The sequence below is a fragment of the Podarcis pityusensis genome (genome assembly GCF_964106645.2).
Source record: "Podarcis pityusensis genome assembly, chromosome: 3".
Taxonomy (NCBI): Eukaryota; Metazoa; Chordata; class Lepidosauria; order Squamata; family Lacertidae; genus Podarcis; species Podarcis pityusensis.
The window spans coordinates 103,687,076-103,707,972 of NC_138026.1; the positions used below are offsets into that span (position 1 = coordinate 103,687,076).

A 20,897-nucleotide genomic window follows, 5' to 3' on the forward strand; every position below is an offset into this window, starting at 1 on the left:
GGAATCTACAAAGGCCACTAAATGCTAATTGTTGGGAGGAGACAAGCGGAATAGAAGGCTATTTCCCTTGCCCAGTCCTTGTGGGCTTCTCCAGGGTATGTTCTCCAGGCTGCTATAGGAGCTAGCAGCAAGAGGGAAAGAAGCATGCATGCACACACACACACGTATACTGTATATCGCTTTGATACCATATGGAGGGAAGTGGAGTTATTTGTACAAGGGCACATCCTTGTACAGGCAGATTTTTGTTTCTATTGTTGAGTTGTTTATGTAGCACATGTTTACCATTATGTACAATTTGCCAAGTTCAATGGGATTCAGTCCCAGGTAAACGTCTGAAGGTCTGCAACCTTTGAACATTTTCTATGTAATATGTTTAAAAATTGTTTTCTCTCCACCAACCTTACAAAGTGGCTCTTGAACTACTTTACAGGTGGGAAATCAATGCAGAGAGAGAGAGAGAGAGAGAGAGAGAGAGAGAGAGAGAGATTTGTTTGAGGCCAACCTTGTATGTCCATGCACAAGCTGGTAACCAGCACAGAAACTCTAAATACAATGGAAATTCAATCCTAAACATAAAATTCAAGCCATTCATATTATTATTGCTATATCCCATAGAAAGACTATAATCCTCCATCAATGGGGAAATAATAAAATGATTGTTCACAGGGATGAGGGGGGAAAGTGTACAAATTAATGAAAATATCTACATTGCCCATAAACTACACAACCCTCTGCCAAGTTAGAGCTTGCTTCAAGTTTGCAGTCCTGTATTATTGTCTTGCGATGGGGTAATGGCATTGTTCTGAAATAAGCTACAGCATTGTTTGCGTTCTTGGCTTCAAATATAAAAAATTCTATACACTCCAAGAGACTTAATTGGTAGTCATCAGAGGCGATAATAGGGTTTAATTTGGCAGATTTGGCATAGATCACTCCCTGCAACCTATGGAGCAGGGAAGAGAGAGAGAGAGGGAAAGGAAACAAAGTCTTTGTCTTATTGCATAATGTGCCCTGACGATGTGCTGTAGAACTATAGCAAGAGATTAATTATATTCCATCATTAATATTTTAGAATGATTTGGATCTGTTCCTGTTCCCACTGAATCTTGCCATTCATCTCAATGGAGAGCCAGTTGAAATTCTTTAGTAAACTGTTTAACCAAAGACTTCTTTATGGTTTTTAAACTGTTCAGAATAGCAGTATCTTTTATTTATTTTGTGCATTTAAGAAAACATATATGCTGCTTTGTTCCTAAAAATAATAATAATATTGAAGCAATTTAAATAAAGCATTTAAAAACTTTAAAATATTCAAAACATGGTGGAGATCAACAGTTGCTAAAAAGCCTGGATGGGCTTGCCTAAATAAAACTGCTTTAAACAGGCACTGAAAAGGACACAGTGAAGTTGCGTGCCTGATGTCAATAAGCAGGGAGTTCCAAAGTTCAGGTCCTGCAGCAATAAAAGATTGATTTTTCTGTAAGTGATGGGGAAAGGAAGGGAATCCATTGACAAATAAAGCCTCCAAACAATAATTAAATGTGGGGACTTACCTACTTTCAGGCATGTGGAAGTCTCTGTTCCTTTTCCTTGCTGCTCAGCTTTCTTGGCCAGAGAGGACAGGTGAAGAGGCAAGGAGGAGAAGCTGGGGCAAGAGGCTCCAGGGATTGGCAATGGGCCCCTACTAGCGTGTGACCCAGTAGCGTGTTTTCCCAGTAGTGATGTATGGAAGTGAGAGCTGGACCATAAAGAAGGCTGATCGCCGAAGAATTGATGCTTTTGAATTATGGTGCTGGAGGAGACTCTGGAGAGTCCCGTGGACTGCAAGAAGATCAAACCTCTCCATTCTTAAGGAAATCAGCCCTGAGTGCTCACTGGAAGGACAGATCCTGAAGCTGAGGCTCCAATACTTTGGCCACCTCATGAGAAGAGAAGACTCCCTGGAAAAAACCCTGATGTTGGGAAAGATTGAGGGCACAAGGAGAAGGGGACGGCAGAGGACGAGATGGTTGGACAGTGTTCTCGAAGCCACCAGCATGAGTTGGACCAAACTGCGGGAGGCAGTGGAAGACAGGAGTGCCTGGTGTGCTCTGGTCCATGGGGTCACGAAGAGTCAGACACGACTAAACAACTAAACAACAACAACAAGAGTGTGACCCTCAGCAAGTGCCTAATGATGTTGCCCCTGATGCTGGTGGACAACTAGGGATGCTGGAGACAAAAATGCAATCAGGAGCGGAAATTACCAACATTCACTTATTTGTCCCATGTCCAAGCAAAGATGAACCCAGTGAATGCAATCTGCAAATGATACGTAATTGATTTCGTTTCCGTGCCTCATCTGCACTGCATTTCCTTCTCATTGAAACGAATAGGATGGAATAAGGGAATTGACAATGTAATGTATGTCAGTATAGTGCCCAGATCAAGGGAAGTAATAGTACCCCTCTATTCTGCCTTGGTGAGACCACACCTGTGTCCAGGTCTGGGCACCACAATGGAGAAGCTGGAAGGTGTGCAGAGGAAGGTGACCAAGATATAAAGGGTCTGGAAACCAAGCCTTATGAGGAACAGTCGAGGGAGATGGGTGTGTTTAGCCTGGAAAAGAGGAGATTGAGAGGAGGTACGATAGCCATCTTCAAATATCTCAAGGGCTGTCACGTGGAAGATGGAGCAAGCTTGTTTTCTCCTGCTCCGGAGGGTAGAACTCAAACCAATGACTTCAAGTTACAAGAAAGGAGATTCCAACTAAACGTCAGGAAGAACTTTTTGACAGTAAGAGCCATTTGACAGTGGAACGGTCTCCCTCGGAAGGCTGTGGACTCTCCTGGCTTGGAGTTTTTAAGCAGAGGTTGGATGGCCATCTGTCATGGATGCTTTAGCTGAGATTCCTGCATTGTGGGGGGTTGGAATAGATGAGCTGGGGGGGGCAGGGGTGTTCCTTCTAAATCTACAGTTTTGTGAAAGCTTCCTAGGATGGTTACCGGGTGTGTGTGGCTTTTTTGTATGTTGCATGAAAACGTTAACATCCTATGTGAAAATGTTCTCTCCCCCCCCCCCCCCCGTGGTATAATGTATACCACAGCAGAAATGTAAGTACAGGCAGAGGGCCTTCTCGGTAGTGGCACCCGCCCTGTGGAACGCCCTCCCACCAGATGTCAAAGAAATAAACAACTATCTGACTTTTAGAAGACATCTGAAGGCAGCCCTCTATAGGGAAGCTTTTAATATTTGATTTTTTAATCTTTTGCTGGAAGCCGCCCAGAGTGGCTGGGGAAACCCAGCTAGATGGGTGGGGTATAAATATATTATTATTATTATTATTATTATTATTATTATTATTATTAATTGCTTAGAGATCTTTTAGGTAACAAGCGACTGATAAGTCTAAGAATAATACAGCTGATTCAAATAACTGCTGGAGACACACACACACAAGTGTGACGTTAAATGAAGAGCACAAGCTACTCTTTGTTGTAACAGAACATAATGTGATTTTATTTTTATTTTTTAATGATGAAAGCAGTAACAAGCTTTTTGATAATGTAACAGGCAACTCTCATTAGGACTCTTCGTTGCAAGTTGATTATTAGGAGGCCCGTATATAATAATGTGTCACAGACACTGCAGAACACAATTTTCTAAAACGATCTTCGGACAAAACCTTTTGATATTCCTCACACACGCATGCCACACAAGTAATCTGGTAATCAAAAGGTAGTATTCTAAAGTAAATTAAGGGCAGGGTGATTTTTAATCCAAAACCTTTGCTGACAAGGAAGAGGGAGGTGAAGTAAAATACATCATAGAAGCACTTTGTAGATGACTCATACTGTATACCAAAAATGGTCATTTCTGCATCATAGGCTGCCTGTTTGGGTCTGTCACTGTCTTCCAGGGCTTGTCCACACCGGAGAAAAATGAGGAGCTTTCTCCCCTTTAAATGCAGGGTTTTAAAAATGCTTTCTGTTTTGCACATTTGGAGGATAAAAAAACCCAGCGTTTAAAGGGGAGAAGGTCTGGGGAACACTGGGATGGTGAGAATGTCATGTGGATGCCTCTGTGTTAATGGGGCAACAGGCCACATTTTGCTCTGATGTGGAGTAGCCCTCAACCAGAATCCTAACCCACCATTTCCTACGATGGTACCAGAAGCCAAAGATTTCATGTTCAAGATTCTTATGATAGGGCTGCCATACGTCCGAAATTTCCCAGACATAACCGGCATTCGCCCGTCGGAAACAGTGCTTGGGTGGAATTTCCGAAAATTGGTTAAAATGTGCAGGAAAATCTGGGGGTGTGGCAATCCATGTTGGAAATGTTGATTTCTTTTGGCGAATCTCCTAAAAAAAAAATAGCTCAAAAACTGTGTCCACATTTTCACTTTTTGAAATATGGCAACCCTACTTTACAAGGCAAGGGACGCGGGTGGCGCTGTGGGTTAAACCACAGAGCCTAGGACTTGCCGATCAGAAGGTCGGCGGTTCGAATCCCTGCGACGGTTCGAATCGCTCTGGCAGGAAGGTAAACAGTGTTTCCATGCGCTGCTCTGGTTTGCCAGAAGTGGCTTAGTCATGCTGGCCACATGACCCGGAAGCTGCACGCTGGTTCCCTCGGCCAATAAAGCGAGATGAGCGCTGCAACCCCAGAGTCGGCCATGACTGGACCTAATGGTCAGGGGTCCCTTTACCTTTACCTTTACCTTTACCTTTACTTTACAAGGCAGTCTAAATACAAGCTGGGGCTGGGTGTTTCAAGTCAAACAACCCCTTTGCAGCACCAAAGATGCTTTGTCGAGAGACTGGGAGCTGGGAGGGAGTCGTTGCAATTTAGATAGTACAGACATTTAATATTCCTACAAAGCATCAAGGGCTTTTTTTTCCACAGACCCGGCTTTTTCAACCCTAACAGCTCCCAAGGCGGTTTACAGGGAACGGCAATTAAAGCAATGTATAGTTAAGGCAATTAGAATGATATAAATCAGTTGCAGTGGCAGATGGCAGCCCGTGGTGGGTAGGTGGAGATGATGCCTTTTTTTCTAACCCCCACCAGCCCTCCAGACGTTCTGGCTGCTGTGTTGTCCCCTTTGAATGTCCTTAATTCAGCAGTTAAGGCAAGCAAAGCGTGCGTCTCAGACATCACCTCCAGTGGCTTCACAGCACTTTGAAAGCATTTCTGTGAGCAGCCACACAGGAAAGGGTAATAGGAGCAGCCAAAGTTAGCAGCTCCTACGGTCTAAACCAGGGGTGGGAATCCATTTTCAATCCATGGGTCATATTCTGTTCTGGGTAACTTTCCAAGAGTCACATGCTGACTGGGGCCAGAACCAGAGGCCAAAGTGGATGGAGCAAGGAGTATGGATTTTTCCTTGAAAAGAGTTCATGACTTCCAAGTTGCAAGAAAAGAGATTTTGACTTAAAACATCAGGAGAAACTTTCTGACAGTAAAAGCTATAGGCCACAGGAACACCATCCTCATTCTGAGAACCAACCCCTCACTGGTTCAGCAGGCATGTTCTAAGTAGCACTTGTCAGCCATATGGGCGAAAAACTTGCTTTTAATTTAAAAACAAAACAAAACAAAAAACACCCAAAGAAATCACAGGTTATCAGGAATCTCACACCTGCACACAATACTCCTGTGTGTATTTTTGTGGCACGCTCACAAAATCATAGGATGCAGAAAGTCCTGCTTAGATTTGAAAAAGAGTATGAAATGGTATTGGGACAGCTATCTTGGGCTGTTGCAGCAAAAGCAAACCACGAGATACTCTCTAAGACCAACAGACCTATTGCAGCACATATTTTTGTAGTTTTAAGTGAGAGGGCTGGGAGTTTTTTTTCTGTGAAAGGGGCTATTTATAAAGCCATGTTTAACGCATGCTGCACCTGGCAATATTTTGACTTGGTCACTCCTATTTGTTTCCTCCCTTCTCCCCCCCCCCCCCAAAGTGTGTGCAAAAGGTCAAGTGGTCACTGGGCAGTACCGCATGCTTGCCAAGCATGGTGGGTACGTGTGGCTAGAGACCCAAGGAACAGTCATCTACAATACACGCAACCTGCAACCTCAGTGCATCATCTGTGTCAACTACGTTCTCAGGTAAGTCTGCTGGAATCCTAAAGCAGGGTTGAGGAACCACAGGCCCTCCAGATGTGCTGGTTACAACTCCCCTCGTCCCCAGCTCTTGGTCTAGCTGGGGCTCATGGGAGTTGGCATCCAGCAACACCTGGAAGGTCCCCATCCTTGTTCTAAGAGTATTATTATTATTATTATTATTAGGGATGTGGGTGGTGCTGTGGTCTAAACCACTGAGCCTCTTGGGCTTGCCCAAGGTTGGCGGTTCGAATCCCCACGAGCGGTGAGCTCCCATTGCTCTGCCCCAGCACCTGCCAACCTAGCAGTTTGAAAGCACACCAGTGCAAGTACATAAATAGGTACCACTGCGGCGGGAAGGTATACTGCATTTCCGTGTGCTCTGGTTTCCATCACGGTGTCCTGTTGCGCCAGAAGCAGTTTAGTCATGCTGGCCTCATAACCCAGAAAGCTGTCTGTGGACAAACGCCGGCTCCCTCAGCCTGAAAGCGAGATGAGAGCTGCGACCCCATAGTCGCCTTTGACTGGACTTAACTGTCCAAGGGTCCTTTACCTTTTTACAATGGGAGTTGGCATCCAGCAATACCTGGAAGGTCCCCATCCTTGTTCTAAGATTATTAGTATTATAATATTTGTATACTGCCCTTTATTTGTAGATCTCAGGGCAGTTCACAACATAAAATTACAATATCAAAAACACAAAACACATAGTGAAAATAAGAAGAAAAACAAACCAATAATCCCCTGCCTCCCAGAAACACATTTAAAAGGCCGTAGACTATTAATCAACCAAAGGGCTGACTGAAGAGGAATGCTTTTGCCTGGCGCCTAAAGGTGTATAATGAAGGTGGCAGACGAGCCTTCCTAGGGAGAGCATCCTACAAACAGGGACCCACTGCAGATAAAGCCCTGTCTTTTGTTGCCACCCTCCAGACCTCTCATGGAGGAGGCACACGAAGAAGGTTCTCAGAAGATGACAGCAGGGTCCAGGTTGGTTCATAAGGAGAGAGGCGGTCCTTGAGGTATTGCAGTCCTGAGCTGTTTAACATAGGTCAGACCTCACACAGGATGTTGAACTGCTAGTTCCTGACCTCAGACCCAACTTTGCTTGCCCATGAAAAAGGAGGCCCCTCTCAACTCACAATGTGCATTATGGTCTTCTTGGTAGCATCCCTGTGGGAATCTGGTTGTTCCTTTTGCCCCTAAAACTGTCTATTTCCACCGATAGGTAGGCACACAGCCAACTATGTGGCAGTCAGAACAAAGTGTGTTGTCAGAGGTTAAGCATCTAAATCCAGGTGCCTGCTTGGTAAAATTGAATTTTCGCTTTAATTAATTGAACTCTTTGCTTGTGGACATTCTTCATCGGAGTACAAACTATTCCAAACCGTCTGATTTTGTTCTTGTTAGTGAAATAGAGAACAATGATATCGTGTTCTCCATGGATCAGACAGAATCGCTCTTTAAGCCGCACATGATGGCAATGAATCCTATGTTTGATAATGGAGTCCCCGTGGCAGAAAAGAGTGGTTTCTTGTTCACCAAGCTGAAAGAAGAACCTGAAGAACTTGCACAGCTGGCACCAACACCTGGCGATGCTATTATTTCTCTTGACTTTGGTTAGTAATGTTCTGGGGAGGTAAACCACCTTTTCTTCTGTTTTGCACAATAGTTAACCAGTAGGTTAGTGGTAGATTGATACATCTCTTATAAATCGTTACAGTAAGCAAATATTTTAAGTGCTCAGGTCAGCTCTATATGGTACTTATTTAACTAATACAAAGAAGCACACTTGGCTGTAGTTTTGTAGCCTAAGAAAATGGATTTAGATTATGGTCAATATTAGCATTCCCCAACTTGGTACCCTGCAAATGTTGTTGGAATCCAACAAACAAGCTGTTGGGAGCCTTGGACTTTGTGTTTTCATTTTATATCAAACTGCAGTTCCATGTTACAAATGAGCGTGAGGAACTGTGGTTTGTTCTAACCAGAGTTAATGAAAATAAATTAAAATCAAACCATGAGGAATCTGGCCTTGGCATCTTTGCCATTTGGTTTCTTCAAAGGCAAACCTACAAACAACCAGACTCCAGATTGGAGGCTATGTTACGAGCCAAAGTCATTTGTGGATATGACTGCATGAATATACTATTGCGTGGGCACAGGTGTCTCTAGTTAACTACATGTGATCTTTCAAATTTAATGCCTTAAGCACCCACTTCCTTTTCTGCCATGCACAAAGAATCACCTCTGCAGCAAGCAGACCCTTTGAATTTCCTAAGAGCTGAAATTCACAAACCTATGATGTGTGTAATTCATTTAGATCAGCATGTCCAACAGGTAGATTGTGACCTACTGGGAGATCGTGGGGTGTTCCTGGTAGATCCTGGTTGATCTGTAGCCCCTCAGCGATTTTCTCCCCCCAAAACACACACACACACACACACACACACACACACACAACTTTGCCTTCCTAAATAAAAGCTCAACAATTTTCGCTTCTCAAAAAAGCTCTTTGGTCTATCCAACAACAATGGGTAGATCACTGTCAGTTTTTTTATTCTGTGAGTAGATTGCAGTCTATTGGGAGTTGGACGTCCCTGATTTAGATAAAACACTGTGTGGAGATCAGATATAGGAAATATCTCACATCAGCGGGTTAGGGGAGGGAAGTAATGTGAGCAGCCACCGTTAATGAAGAATTATAGACACCAGTATGAGAAAGTCCTTTGTTTGCATAGCGTTGACCTCATGAATGACGATCAGATCAGGCTTAACACCTATTTATACAGTACAAGACTTAGCTGTACTGTCCTTCATGATGTGAGGAGGACTATCACGTCTGATGATTTCAGGCTCAGGCAGCTTGTTCTTTTCCCTAAAACGATGTCTTAGGGACTGCAGGCTGCGCAGATGAGTTGACCTTGCATATCTTTAAATTTCAGGGACGCAAAAGTTTGAGGAAATCTCTTCCTACAACAAAGCTGTGATGACCCCAAACAAGCAGTGGCCTCCGGAAGCGAAGGCTCCGGCTCCGCAAGCTGAGAAGCTGAGTGTGCCCTCCTTTACACTGCCCCAGGTTGCACCTGGCAGCAGCACTCCCAGCGCCAGCAGCAACAGCAGCTGTTCCACTGTAAGGAAGCCCTTTGCACTGAGCGATGACCTTGTTGTTTTCACGCGCAGGGCTGCGGCCAGAAGGCATGTTGTGCCTCAGGGGCATGTGTGGTTCTTTCATGAGCACCAACAGCAGCTACAATACCAGTTTTGTTGTTTCCTTGTTTTTAAAAAAGGGAAGATTATTTCCAGAAGAGTAGCTGCATTATTCTCCTGTAGCCAAAACCAACAGCAAATGATGATGACAGTAGAGATTTACTTGGCAGGATCCAACCGGTCCAGCATCCTGTTTCACAATGGCCAACCAGATGCCAGTGGCAAACCCAAAAGCATGATCCTGTGCTGGGCCCGGGGGTAACCCGAGTAACGCGGTCCAGGTCCGGTCCCGAATCCAAGGGTTCCACAAGGAGTCAGTCCGGCAGGGCCAAGGCAGGACACAAGGCAGGAAACCAGGCAAGATCAGGCACAGGATCTCAGGCAGGTTCTGGCAAACAGCAATGTTGCTCCCACAACCTGGGGCGGGTTCCGACAGCCTTTTATCTTTGTCAGGTAACGGCCGGTCCTGATCCCCCGGCGACTCACCTCCCTGTCTCGCCCGAAGGCGAGTACTCCTCCTGCGAGTACTCAGGTCTCTCCTTCTCTCAGACCTCAGTCTCTGCAGCTCGGGAGACGTTGGTGGGTTACTAGACCCAGAGGCCGCCTCAGCCTCTCCTGACCCAACCGGTAGTGGGGCAGCTGTAAGTGATGGCCCAGCTGAAGGCAACGAGGTAATCCCTGCATCTGGAGCCAGGGCAGACTCAGGCCCCTGGCTTGGCCCAGCTGGTGCTTGTTGCAGGGGAACCTGTGCAGACTGGGACTCTTCAGAATCAGGCCCCAGACTTGGTTCTGATGCTGCCTGAGGCAGAGGATCCAGTGCGGACTGAGACTCCTCTGGTTCCGAGTCCGAGCCCGAGTCCCAGGCCATCACAGATCTGAGTGCGAGAGCACTCTCCCTTCCTGTGGCTTCCAGCAACTGGTATTTGGAAACATACAGCCTCTTAACCATGGAGACAGAGCATAACCGTCCTGGCTAGTAGTCAGTGATCTCCTTCTCCTCCATATATTTCTCCAATTCACTTTGAAAGCCATCGAAGTCGGTGGCCAATGTGGGGGCTCTTGTGCTCAGGTCTTGCTTGTGGTTTTTCCCACAGGCATCTGGTTGGCCACTGAGGCTGGACTAGACAGGCCATTGGACTCTTTGTAGGTTCTTAACATCTCCATCAGGAAAGTGATGCTGTGCGCTGAGTACCACCAAGGAGAAGGCCCAGAAGGGGAGAGAGGTGCACACAGCTTCAAACTCCCTTCAGGTGCCTTGGATCAAAGGGCTTTGTATGTGTATGTGTGAGGGCTTTGCCCATATTTCACACACTGAAATCCCCAAATCCCTTTCCAGATGAATATAGGGGAACCCATCCACCCCTAATGCAAGCAGGCAGGTGCTGCTTTTTGACAAGCAAGCCTTGTAAAAAGTATCTACTTGCCTACCTGCCTACATGTACTTATGGCCAACCAGAAATCAAAGATTTGCTTTTGGTAAAGCTTCCCTGGATGACGAGGCAGGTGGTTATTTGCAGACCTCTGATAGTCTGCTCTGTCTTTCTCACTCTGCAGCCAAGCAGCCCCGGAGACTATTACACTTCCTTAGACGAAGACCTGAAGATCGAGATGATTGAGAAACTTTTTGCTTTGGACACGGATGCCAAGAATCAGTGCAACTCACAGGTAAGAGAAGCCAGCAGGAAAATGTAACATCATCATCAGTGTGTAGCACACACATCTCTTTGGCAGCTAATGCTTACTCCTTTGGGCCACCAGCACTGCAAGAGAACAGAGTGCAGGGGCTGTGTATTGATAGATAAAGCAAGATGTGAAGGAAACCAGCACCATTTTGAACAGGGGGGGAAAGCTCGGAAACCTCAATTAAGGCTATCTTTTTATTTTTTGTTACATCACATTTGGGCAGGCATAGGCAAACTCCGGCCCTCCAGATGTTTGGGACTACAATTCCCACCACCCCTAGCTAAAAGGACCAGTGGTCAGGGATGATGGGAATTGTAGTCCCAAACATCTGGAGCGCCGGAGTTTACCTATGCCTGCATTTGAGTAAAGACTGTAGCTCAGAAGCAGAGCAGCCTCAATCCCCACCATCTCCAGGCAGGACTAGATGAGACTCCTGCCTGGAATCCTGGACAACTGCTTCCTATCAGTTTGTAGGCATTACTGAGCTTGAAAACCAATGGACTGACTCTGTGTAATATGGCAGCTTCCTACTTTCCTGCTCCAGCCTGGTTCCTTCCCGATGTTTTGGACTACAACTCCCAGCATGCCTGACCATGCTGGCTGAGGCTGATGGGAGTTGGATTCAGCCAACATCTGAAAAGCGTCAAGTTGAGGAATAATAATAATAATTTATTATCTATACACCGCCCATCTGGCTGGGTTTCCCCAGCCACTCTGGGTGGCTTTCAACAAAACAGTAAATACAATAACCTATTAAACATTAAAAGCTTCCCTAAACAGGGCTGCCTTTAGATGTCTTCTAAAAGTTTGGTAGTTCTTTTTCTCTTTGACATCTGGTGGGAGGGCATTCCACAGGGCGGGTGCCACTACCGAGAAGGCCCTCTGTCTGGTTTCCCGTAACTTGGCTTCTTGCAGCAAGGGAACCACCAGAAGGCCCTCGCCGCTGGACCTCAGTGTCCGGGCAGAATGATGGAGGGGGAGATGCTCCTTCAGATATACTGGACCAAGGCCGTTTAGGGCTTTAAAGGTCAGCACAAACACTTTGAATTGTGCTCGGAAACGTACTGGAAGCCAGTGTAGGTCTTTCAAGACCAGTATTATGTGGTCTCGGTGGCCGCTCCCAGTCACCAGTCTAGCTGCCACATTCTGGATTAGTTGTAGTTTCCGGGTCACCTTCAAAGGTAGCCCCACGTAGAGGAAGGCAGCACAACAGTGTTAAAGATTGTTCTAGGAAAGAGGAGGAAAAACGTTTCTTCCAGGATAATTATTCTTTCGTACTGTTGCAATCACAGTGTCTTCCCTGCTCCCTTCTCTCTGTGCAGACTGATTTCAACGAGCTGGACCTTGAAACTTTGGCTCCTTACATTCCAATGGACGGAGAAGATTTCCAACTCAGCCCGATCTGTCAAGAGGAGCGGCCCCTCTCCGAAAGCGCCCAGCTCACTCAGCAGAGCTTGAGCAACATGAGCAACCTCTTCCAGCCCCTTGTTCCTCCCTCGCAGGACCAGTTCTTCCCGGAGAAATACTGCCAGCCGATGTCTAACAAAAACGTCAACACGGGCCAGGGGACTCTGCCACCCCCCTTCTTGAACGGCGGAAGCCAGCCATCCTCTTTGCTGCCCTACTATGCCCAAGCCAGCACTCCTCTGTCTTCAATGGGTGGGAGACCCAACACACAGTGGCCCCCTGACCCACCCTTACAATATGCCCCTACGAAACAGAGAGCGGCCGTCAATAAGTGTTCAGGATCCATAGCTAGCTCTCCATCGGGGCCACCGCTGCACCTGCCTGATATGAACTTATATAAGAAAAGGTAACTCGGAGGAAAGAGTGTGTGAATTTAGGTAGCTGGTTTGAGCTCATTCATTCGTTATGTTGAGAAGGTGGAGAACTGGGCCCTTTGTTGCCAGAAACCAGCTCCCCATAGAAAATCCCAAGAGAGTGTGTGTATTATGGTATTTTTCGCTCTATAGGACGCACCCGACCATAGGACACGCCTTGTTTTAGAGGGGGAGAACAAGAAAAAAAATTCTCCCCCTCTCTGCTCAGCGCCCCTTCAGCGAAGCGGCAGGAGAAACAGAGCCCCTTCCATTTTTCCTCCTGCTTCGCTGAAGGGGCGCTGCGCAGCTCTCTCTCTCTGCTGAAGCCAGGAGAGTCTTGCTTTCCTGGCATCAGCAAAAGGAACCCGAAGCCTCCGGAGGCTTCAGGCGGCTATCCCTGAAGCCTGGAGAGCGAGAGGGGTTGGTGCGCACTGACCCCTCTCGCTCTCCAGGCTTCAGTGAAAGCAACGCGAAGCCTCCGGAACGCGGAGGGAGCGCTCCCTCTGCACTTCAGAGGCTTCGCGTTGCTATCGCTGAAACCAAGCAGCCTGCATTGGCTCCATAGGACGCACACACATTTCCCCTTAATTTTTGGAGGGGAAAAAGTGCGCCCGGCAGTTAAAAATACGGTAAATCAAAACCTTAAAACTTAGAGTGGGGGGTGGAACAGTCTTGGGGAACCTCCCCCCACAAGCCGGTAGCCAAAAACAAGCCACTGGGACATTTGTCCAGCCATTTCTGAAAGCCCTGACCAACCTTCGCTTGGTTCCATTTGGACTTGGAACTTTTGAAAGTGTGTCCCTAATGGGTTTCCCTAAATGGAGCCTTAAATCGTTAACGACTTTTAATAGACGAGCACGTTCAGAATAAGGTGAAAGAGTGACTGGGCTTTCCATTTTCGGCCCAGAGGCCAAGTGGTGGAAACAAAAAGGAGAAACACCGACAGCAATATACTTTTAAGTAGAAACCTTAAGGGGAAGTTAATTGTCCCAGGAAGAAAAAAGAAAAGAAAAGAAAACGCTGCCAGCAGATCTGCTTTTCAAAGGGTCGGGAAGAGGTCAGCGTGTCTTCTTGGAGAGATTTTCATAATTTAAAAACCATGTGATTATAGTATGGCTGATTTAAATAAATAATAATAATAATAAACCGTAGGCATGGGCTAAGATAGGTGGGGAACTGGTGGTTCCCCAAACGCTGCAGGACTGCAGCTACCATCAGCCTTAGGCAGCATAGCCAGTGGTTAATGGGAGTTTTAGTCCCCTCACAGGTCTGCAGGGCCACAGGTCCCAGCCTTGGCCTAAGGATCTGTGTGCAAGTGCACACTCACATTGGCCACTTAAAAAAAAAAAGATTTCAGCCAGCTGGGGATCTTTCACATGTTAATTGTAGCAGTTTAGCTGTTGACATGGAGGGACGCGGGTGGCGCTGTGGGTTAAACCACAGAGCCTAGGACTTGCTGATCAGAAGGTTGGCGGTTCGAATCCCCACGACGGGGTGAGCTCCCATTGCTCGGTCCCTGCTCCTGCCAACCTAGCAGTCGAAAGCGCATCAAAGTGCAAGTAGATAAATTCCGGCGGGAAGGTAAACGGCGTTTCCGTGCACTGCTCTGGTTCGCCAGAAGCGGCTTAGTCATGCTGGCCACATGACCCGGAAGCTGTACGCCGGCTCCCTCAGCCAGTAAAGCAAGATGAGCACTGCAACCCCAGAGTTCGTCGCAACTGGACCTAATGGTCAGGGGTCCCTTTACCTTTACCTTTTAGCTGCTGACATAATCCAGTACTGCTGCAGCAACATTTGGTAGGACAGAATCATGTGGGTGGGGCCAGTTACATAAAGCCGTCCCGCCCAATAGCTGTTCATCCAGGAAGGGAGGGAGATGATCCTATTGGAGGGATCAAAATATATAAATGTCATAAATAAATAAATAAACTCGGGGTGGGGGGTCTACGTGGTTCCCAGTTGGCCTCTCATCCAATCGCTGATTGGGCCAGATGTGTTTAGCTTCAGCAAAGCGGCCTTGTCTCTTCAAACCATACCCAGCCCATTGACCTCTTCTACGACGTTCCAGCCTTCCAAATGTTGTCATCGTGGTGTGGGATGATGCCATTCTCACACTGCCACATGCCACCTTAGCCTGACTTGACAGGCCATAAGGAAAAACAGACTGCTTCTGTTGACCTCGTGCCTCTGCTACCAGCAAGGCATTGTGAATTGTCTACTACAGCACAAAGGGCGAGCAGAGCTTTGGCAGCAGATACTGTCTGCGGAAAACAGCTGTGATACACAAAAACGATTAAATAAGTCTCCACCGCCAACCCGCATCCTTCACTCACGCCTAAAGCATGCTTCCTGTGGGGGAGTGCAGGTTGCTATTGAAGCAGAAAGAATATTGCAGCTTGAATAAACTATGCGGGTTGGTATTGGACTCGTCGGTTGTGTATGCTACAGCTGTTCTCTACAGTCACTGAGTGGGACAGGCATTTGTGGTCCTCCAGAGGTTGTTGGATGGCTCCAAAGTCAGCAGGGACAGTGGCCAGAGATGTTGGCAGTCCACCAGCAGCTGGAGAACCACCATTCACATCCTTGCTCAAGGAGCACATCCCAAGTCTTTCCCCAAGAATCCAACAGCAACCTAAGTTAGGAACAAGAGGCCTCTGCAGGTCAGCAAGTCTCACTGTTCTGGTTTGAAGCTTGGCTTGAGGAAAGATCCTTCTCCAGTGTTTTGTTTTGTTTTGTTTTTCAAATGCTTAATGAAACAATGGCTTTGTCTTGATAGGTCGCTGGAGTGCCTTGGGCAGCGGGGCATGGATATAAACCCTGCGCGGATTGCTCTTGCCAACAGTTTGAAGCTGAAGAGGCAGCTGGACTACGAAGAGCAAGCCTTTCAACACCTGAATGGGGTAATCTGTCCTTTGCAAAGGCTGCCCTTTTTGAGAAAGGGCCATAGCTCAGTGGTAGAGCATTTGCTTAGCATGGGGAAGGTCCTGGGTTCAATCCCCAATGTTTCCAGGAATCTGGATTGCTCCCTGGAGATGCTTAATCAGTGTGGTCAGTAATGAGCTAGTTGCTTGTCACCCAAAGGGTCTCCAAGTGACTTATATTTGTGTGTGTGTGTGTATCATATAACACATTAGTGTTCCACACAACATACTGGGGAAAATCAACAACAACAAAAATAGCTCCCCAACGGTGATATAAAACACTGACAGCATGCTAACAACTTGATGTAAGACAATTTCCTAAGTTCCCTTCTATGGCCTCAAAACAAAAATGAGTTTGTTTTTTTAAACAATATTCTTTTCTTGTCAGGCTTATACCTTCTCTTTCCCCTCCCCCCCCATCTATAGATACAAGGAGAAACATCTGGCATTAACCCAACACACTTAATGTGGAAAAGGATGAAAATCCTCAGAGGTGAAAATTGTGCATTACTTACAGAGAAGAAGTCGCTCAGCACAAGTGTCCTTAATGGTAAGACCCTTTTTTAAAGAAATGAAAGGTAATTCAATATAACCAAATGGAGTCACATGGGGTCCACTATGTCACTGTTGGGCAGCTGGTGACAGAACACAAAACTTGCCCTGCAGATGAAGTCCCTGCCTTTACATTTCATTTTTGCCACATCTTATGCTCACTGTCTGTTTTTCTGCACTAACTTCAATCTCCTTAAGAAGAGTATTGTGGGACCAGATGGGCAAATGGTCCATCTTTGCCAGTGTTCTGTTTTCCCAGGGTGACCAGACCAGCGTGGATTTGATTTAAATCAAATTGATTTAAATCGCTAGTCAGTAAGACCTGATTTAAATCACTAGTCAGTAAGACTTGATTTAAATCACTTTTTTACAGAAAGACTCAATCTTGCTGGTATAAACCTAATATTTACAACCAGAGGAAGGTTTCATTTTTGGAATAATAAATTTTCAGAGTAGTTTTTACAGTTATATCAAAAATTACTGATTTGGTTATACTATTAGAAATACATGGAGAGATAATTATGAAATTATTATGAGGTTTAATAAGTTAACTGTTTATATTTGGACAACTTTTCTGCTGTACTTTATTGGAAGGAGAAAAATAATCATTTCCTTAATAACAATTTAAACAATCTGTTCAACTAAAACAATAGCATTATAGCATATGTACTCATGTTTGTTGACTGATGTGGTTAAACGGGTGTTTTTTTAAAAAAAATCTTAAGACACATGAAAAACTTAAAACAAATCCTTATTTCCTGGTGAATAACCTTTGGACTATAATGTAACTTAAATAGACAACTATCTTTAGAAAGATCCCCCCCTCCAAAAAAAAACATTTTATTTTAAAAATCCAATTTAAATTAAAAAAATCTGATCTTTTTTATAAAAAAATTTTTAAGTCATTGATTTATATCCACCCTGAGCCAGACCTCTGCTAAGCTCACAAGGACAGCATGACTTGCAGCCTCCAGTGGCACCTTGCATGACTAAATGTGAGCCACCATCACACATCCATAGATACAACTGCCTGAGATTATACGGCAATTCTTTGGGGAAGAGCTGCAGCCCAGCTTCAGAGCACCTGCTTTGAATGCAATTGGTCCTGGGCTCCACCTCCCAGTATATCCAGGTAGAGCTGAGGATGCCACCCCACCCCCCCACCAGAAACCCTGGAGAGCCAATCAGGGACAACAGTACCGAGCTAGAGTTAGCAGGAGCCTTTTGTTTTAACTTGAAAATGGCTGCTGAAAACTCTTATATTCCGCCAGGCTGTGCAGGCAGCTGGGGACGTGGGTGGTGCTGTGGGTTAAACCACAGAGCCTAGGACTTGCCGATCAGAAGGTCGGTGGTTCGAATCCCCGCGACGGAGTGAGCTCCTGTTGCTCGGTCCCTGCTCCTGCCCACCTAGCAGTTCAAAAGCACGTCAAAGTGCAAGTAGATAAATAGGTACCACTCTGGCGGGAAGGTAAACGGCGTTTCCATGCGCTGCTCTGGTTCACCAGAAGCGGCTTAGTCATGCTGGCCACATGACCCGGATGTTGTATGCCGGCTCCCTTGGCCAATAAAGCGAGATGAGCGCCACAACCCCAGAGTCGGCCACGACTGGACCTAATGGTCAGGGGTCCCTTTACCTTTACCTTTATGCACATCTGTCCACAACGGTTAATTGATGTATGGGGTTTTTGTTTTGTTTTTTACTTATTTTATATGTTTTCACTGTATGGGCATATGTATTTTTTTGGTAAGCCGCTCTGAAATCTTCTATGGAATAGCACTGTAAGAACATTTTAATAAATAAATCATTGTCATTATTCTTACAATTCATTACATCCCCTAAGGTACCATTTGGATTACAACAATCACAACACTAATATTGACATACAATATTCCACAATATCGAAACAGCCTAAGCAGACAGATGCGCATGCCAGTGTCAGCCTGCTCTCTTGACTCCTGGACAAACGTTGGGGGGAAATATTGTGTCTGGAATTGCATTTCTAAAAGCGGACATCCTTTTTGAAGCCCCATTTTCTGCTCTTGATTTGCAGATGAGTTCCTTTGCAACCCGCAAAGAGGACCAGGCCAGCCCCCTATGAATATGGGGCAGCAGCAACTGCAGCCACGGCATCCGCCGGCCTCTTTGAGAAACTCTGCCAACATCCCCAAAGCTGCCTTCTCCCCACACTTTTACTGCCCCCCTTATCAGGACTTCAGTGTGCCACAAGGTCATAGGATGTCAGGTGAGTTCTGTCGCAAACCATAACACGAACTTGGAGGGACTGTTTTCCAATGGGTGGCAGGGAGTGGGTGGGGAAGAAACCAGTGGTTGCAGGCAGGAGCTCACCTACGACTTGGTTCATGACACTTGCCTGGCCCTGATCTTGATCAGACCCTGGACCGCCCCTCAATACAGGGTAAAGGGACCCCTGACCGTTAGGTCCAGTCGCGGACGACTCTGGGGTTGCGGCGCTCATCTCGCTTTACTGGCTGAGGGAGCCGGCGTACAGCTTCCAGTTCATGTGGCCAGCATGACTAAGCTGCTTCTGGTGAATCAGAGCAGTGCACGGAAACGCCGTTTACTTTCCCGCCGGAGTGGTACCTATTTATCTACTTGCACTTTGACGTGCTTTCGAACTGCAGGTTGGCAGGAGCAGGGACCGAGCAACAGGAGCTCACCCGGTTGCGGGGATTCAAACCACCGACCATCTGATCAGCAAGCCCTGGGCTCTGTGGTTTAACCCACAGCGCCACCCGCGTCCCTCCTGCCCCCCAATACCATTTAGTAAATAGATAAATGAAGCCAAGCATGCCTGCTCCAGATGCATAATTGACATGGTATCTAGGTGGACCCTCAGCTGCAGTGCTCAGAGACTGTGGAACTCTCTTGTGTTTTTCCTTCCCTGGTGGGTGTTTGGTTCCTTCCCTGTTCGCCTTTCATGACCCAGCAAAGACTATTGAAATGCCTTCAGTATGAGTGCCTAGCCCCATCCCTGCACTGAAGCCTGAAGTTAATAAGGCTTGGTTCTGTTGCCTTATTTTTGTTTCTGCTCAAGCTGATGTGTTCTTCTTGCTGGACACTTGCAATTTTCTCATCGAAGCGGTGTGCTATTTTTCTCATCAAATAATAATAATAATAATAATAATTTATTATTTATACCCCGCCCATCTGGCTGGGTCCCCCCAGCCACTCTGGGCGGCTTCCAACAAAACACTAAAATACAATAACCTATTAAACATTAAAAGCTTCCCTAAACAGGGCTGCCTTCAGATATCTTCTAAAAGTTTGGTAGTTATTTTTCTCTTTGACATCTGGTGGGAGGGCGTTCCACAGGGCGGGCGCCACTACCGAGAAGGCCCTCTGCCTGGTTCCCTGTAACTTGGATTCTCACAGCGAGGGAACCGCCAGAAGGCCCTTGGCAGTGGACCTCAGTGTCCGGGCAGAACGATGGAGGTGGAGACTCTCCTTCAGGTATACTGGACCGAGGCCATTTAGGGCTCAAAGGGGATGTATGGTGTTTTCTTCTTGTACACTGTCCTTTCCAGGCAGAAATCTGAAGCCTGAACCGAAATAAATAAATGAAGGCCGCTCAACATCTAAATCTTCTCGTTTCAGGAGTGACAAGTCGCCTGCTCGGCTCATCCTTGGAACCTTATTTGTTGCCGGAACTGACCCGATATGACTGTGAGGTTAACGTCCCAGTTCTCGGGAGTTCGACGCTCCTGCAAGGCAGCGATTTGCTCCGAGCTCTCGATCAGGCGACCTGAAGCAGCCTTGCAGCATTCCCTGGCCTATACCGTCCAAAAACAAACAAAAACAAAACAGCTGCAGTTTTTAAATCTATTTTTGCAAGTAGACAATTTCTAATACTGATTACACTTTTACAAGATTTTACTTAACTATTGAACTTGTCCATGTCACCAAATAGTGGCCTTTCTGTGAAGTTACTCACTTTCCTTATTTGCATTAAAAAAAAAGTATGCATCTACTGTATTTCCAAACCCCTTCTATTTCGATAAGACGTTCCTTAGAAAATTTATATTATATGATCCCCCACCGCTGTGTAATTTATGTGTTCTGAAACTTCCTCATTATTCATGCTAATAAAAGAAGAAGAAGCTGCGGTGTGCTCGCTCGCGCCTCTATGTAATACTTTGGCTCCGTTTATTGCAAAGGTTTATTTTATTTTATTGCCAAAGATAAGTGAAATAAACAAATCTGATGAAATGCACTTGTTGCCCTACCCCTAGTTTTTCCTCTGCATTTTCTAACATGGGGGGAAAAACAATAATCACAGATTATGGCCTTTTAACAATTAAAAAAAAAGCTAGCGATGAAACGTCCATAATTCTAACACACCCAACGGCAGCTTTCGTGTTGGTTGGTCCTTGCCAAGTTGCAAATTACAGCCTTTCCCCTTACGTTTAGGTCACATATTTAAAACTTGGGGCTGTGTTTTTGTCCGAGGCAGAACTAACCTAGCCATACAGGGCTAATCCAAGGCAAGGCCAATCCAAGTAGTAGACTGGATAATGAAACAAGAGGGAAATCTGAGCCTTGTGGCTGAGTGCCCTCTGTGGTGTTGCAAAGTGATCTTAGTGTGCATCTCTCAGA

The 20,897-nt window shown here is 46.1% G+C and overlaps 1 protein-coding gene across 2 annotated transcripts in view; it reads left to right on the forward strand.

Annotated features, from left to right (window-relative positions):
• The window catches only part of EPAS1 (endothelial PAS domain protein 1), a 125,419-nt gene extending 104,905 nt beyond the window's left edge, over positions 1 to 20,514 (forward strand). For both annotated transcript variants that reach the window (XM_080998128.1, XM_080998129.1), the window contains 9 exons: positions 5,955 to 6,102; positions 7,507 to 7,715; positions 9,042 to 9,229; positions 10,861 to 10,971; positions 12,312 to 12,802; positions 15,586 to 15,709; positions 16,157 to 16,280; positions 18,334 to 18,525; positions 19,899 to 20,514. In XM_080998128.1, the coding sequence (XP_080854254.1) occupies positions 5,955 to 6,102; positions 7,507 to 7,715; positions 9,042 to 9,229; positions 10,861 to 10,971; positions 12,312 to 12,802; positions 15,586 to 15,709; positions 16,157 to 16,280; positions 18,334 to 18,525; positions 19,899 to 20,050 (1,739 nt within the window). In that variant the 3' untranslated portion in view covers positions 20,051 to 20,514. The remainder of the gene's footprint in view (positions 1 to 5,954; positions 6,103 to 7,506; positions 7,716 to 9,041; positions 9,230 to 10,860; positions 10,972 to 12,311; positions 12,803 to 15,585; positions 15,710 to 16,156; positions 16,281 to 18,333; positions 18,526 to 19,898) is intronic.
• Positions 20,515 to 20,897: the final 383 nt, after the last annotated feature.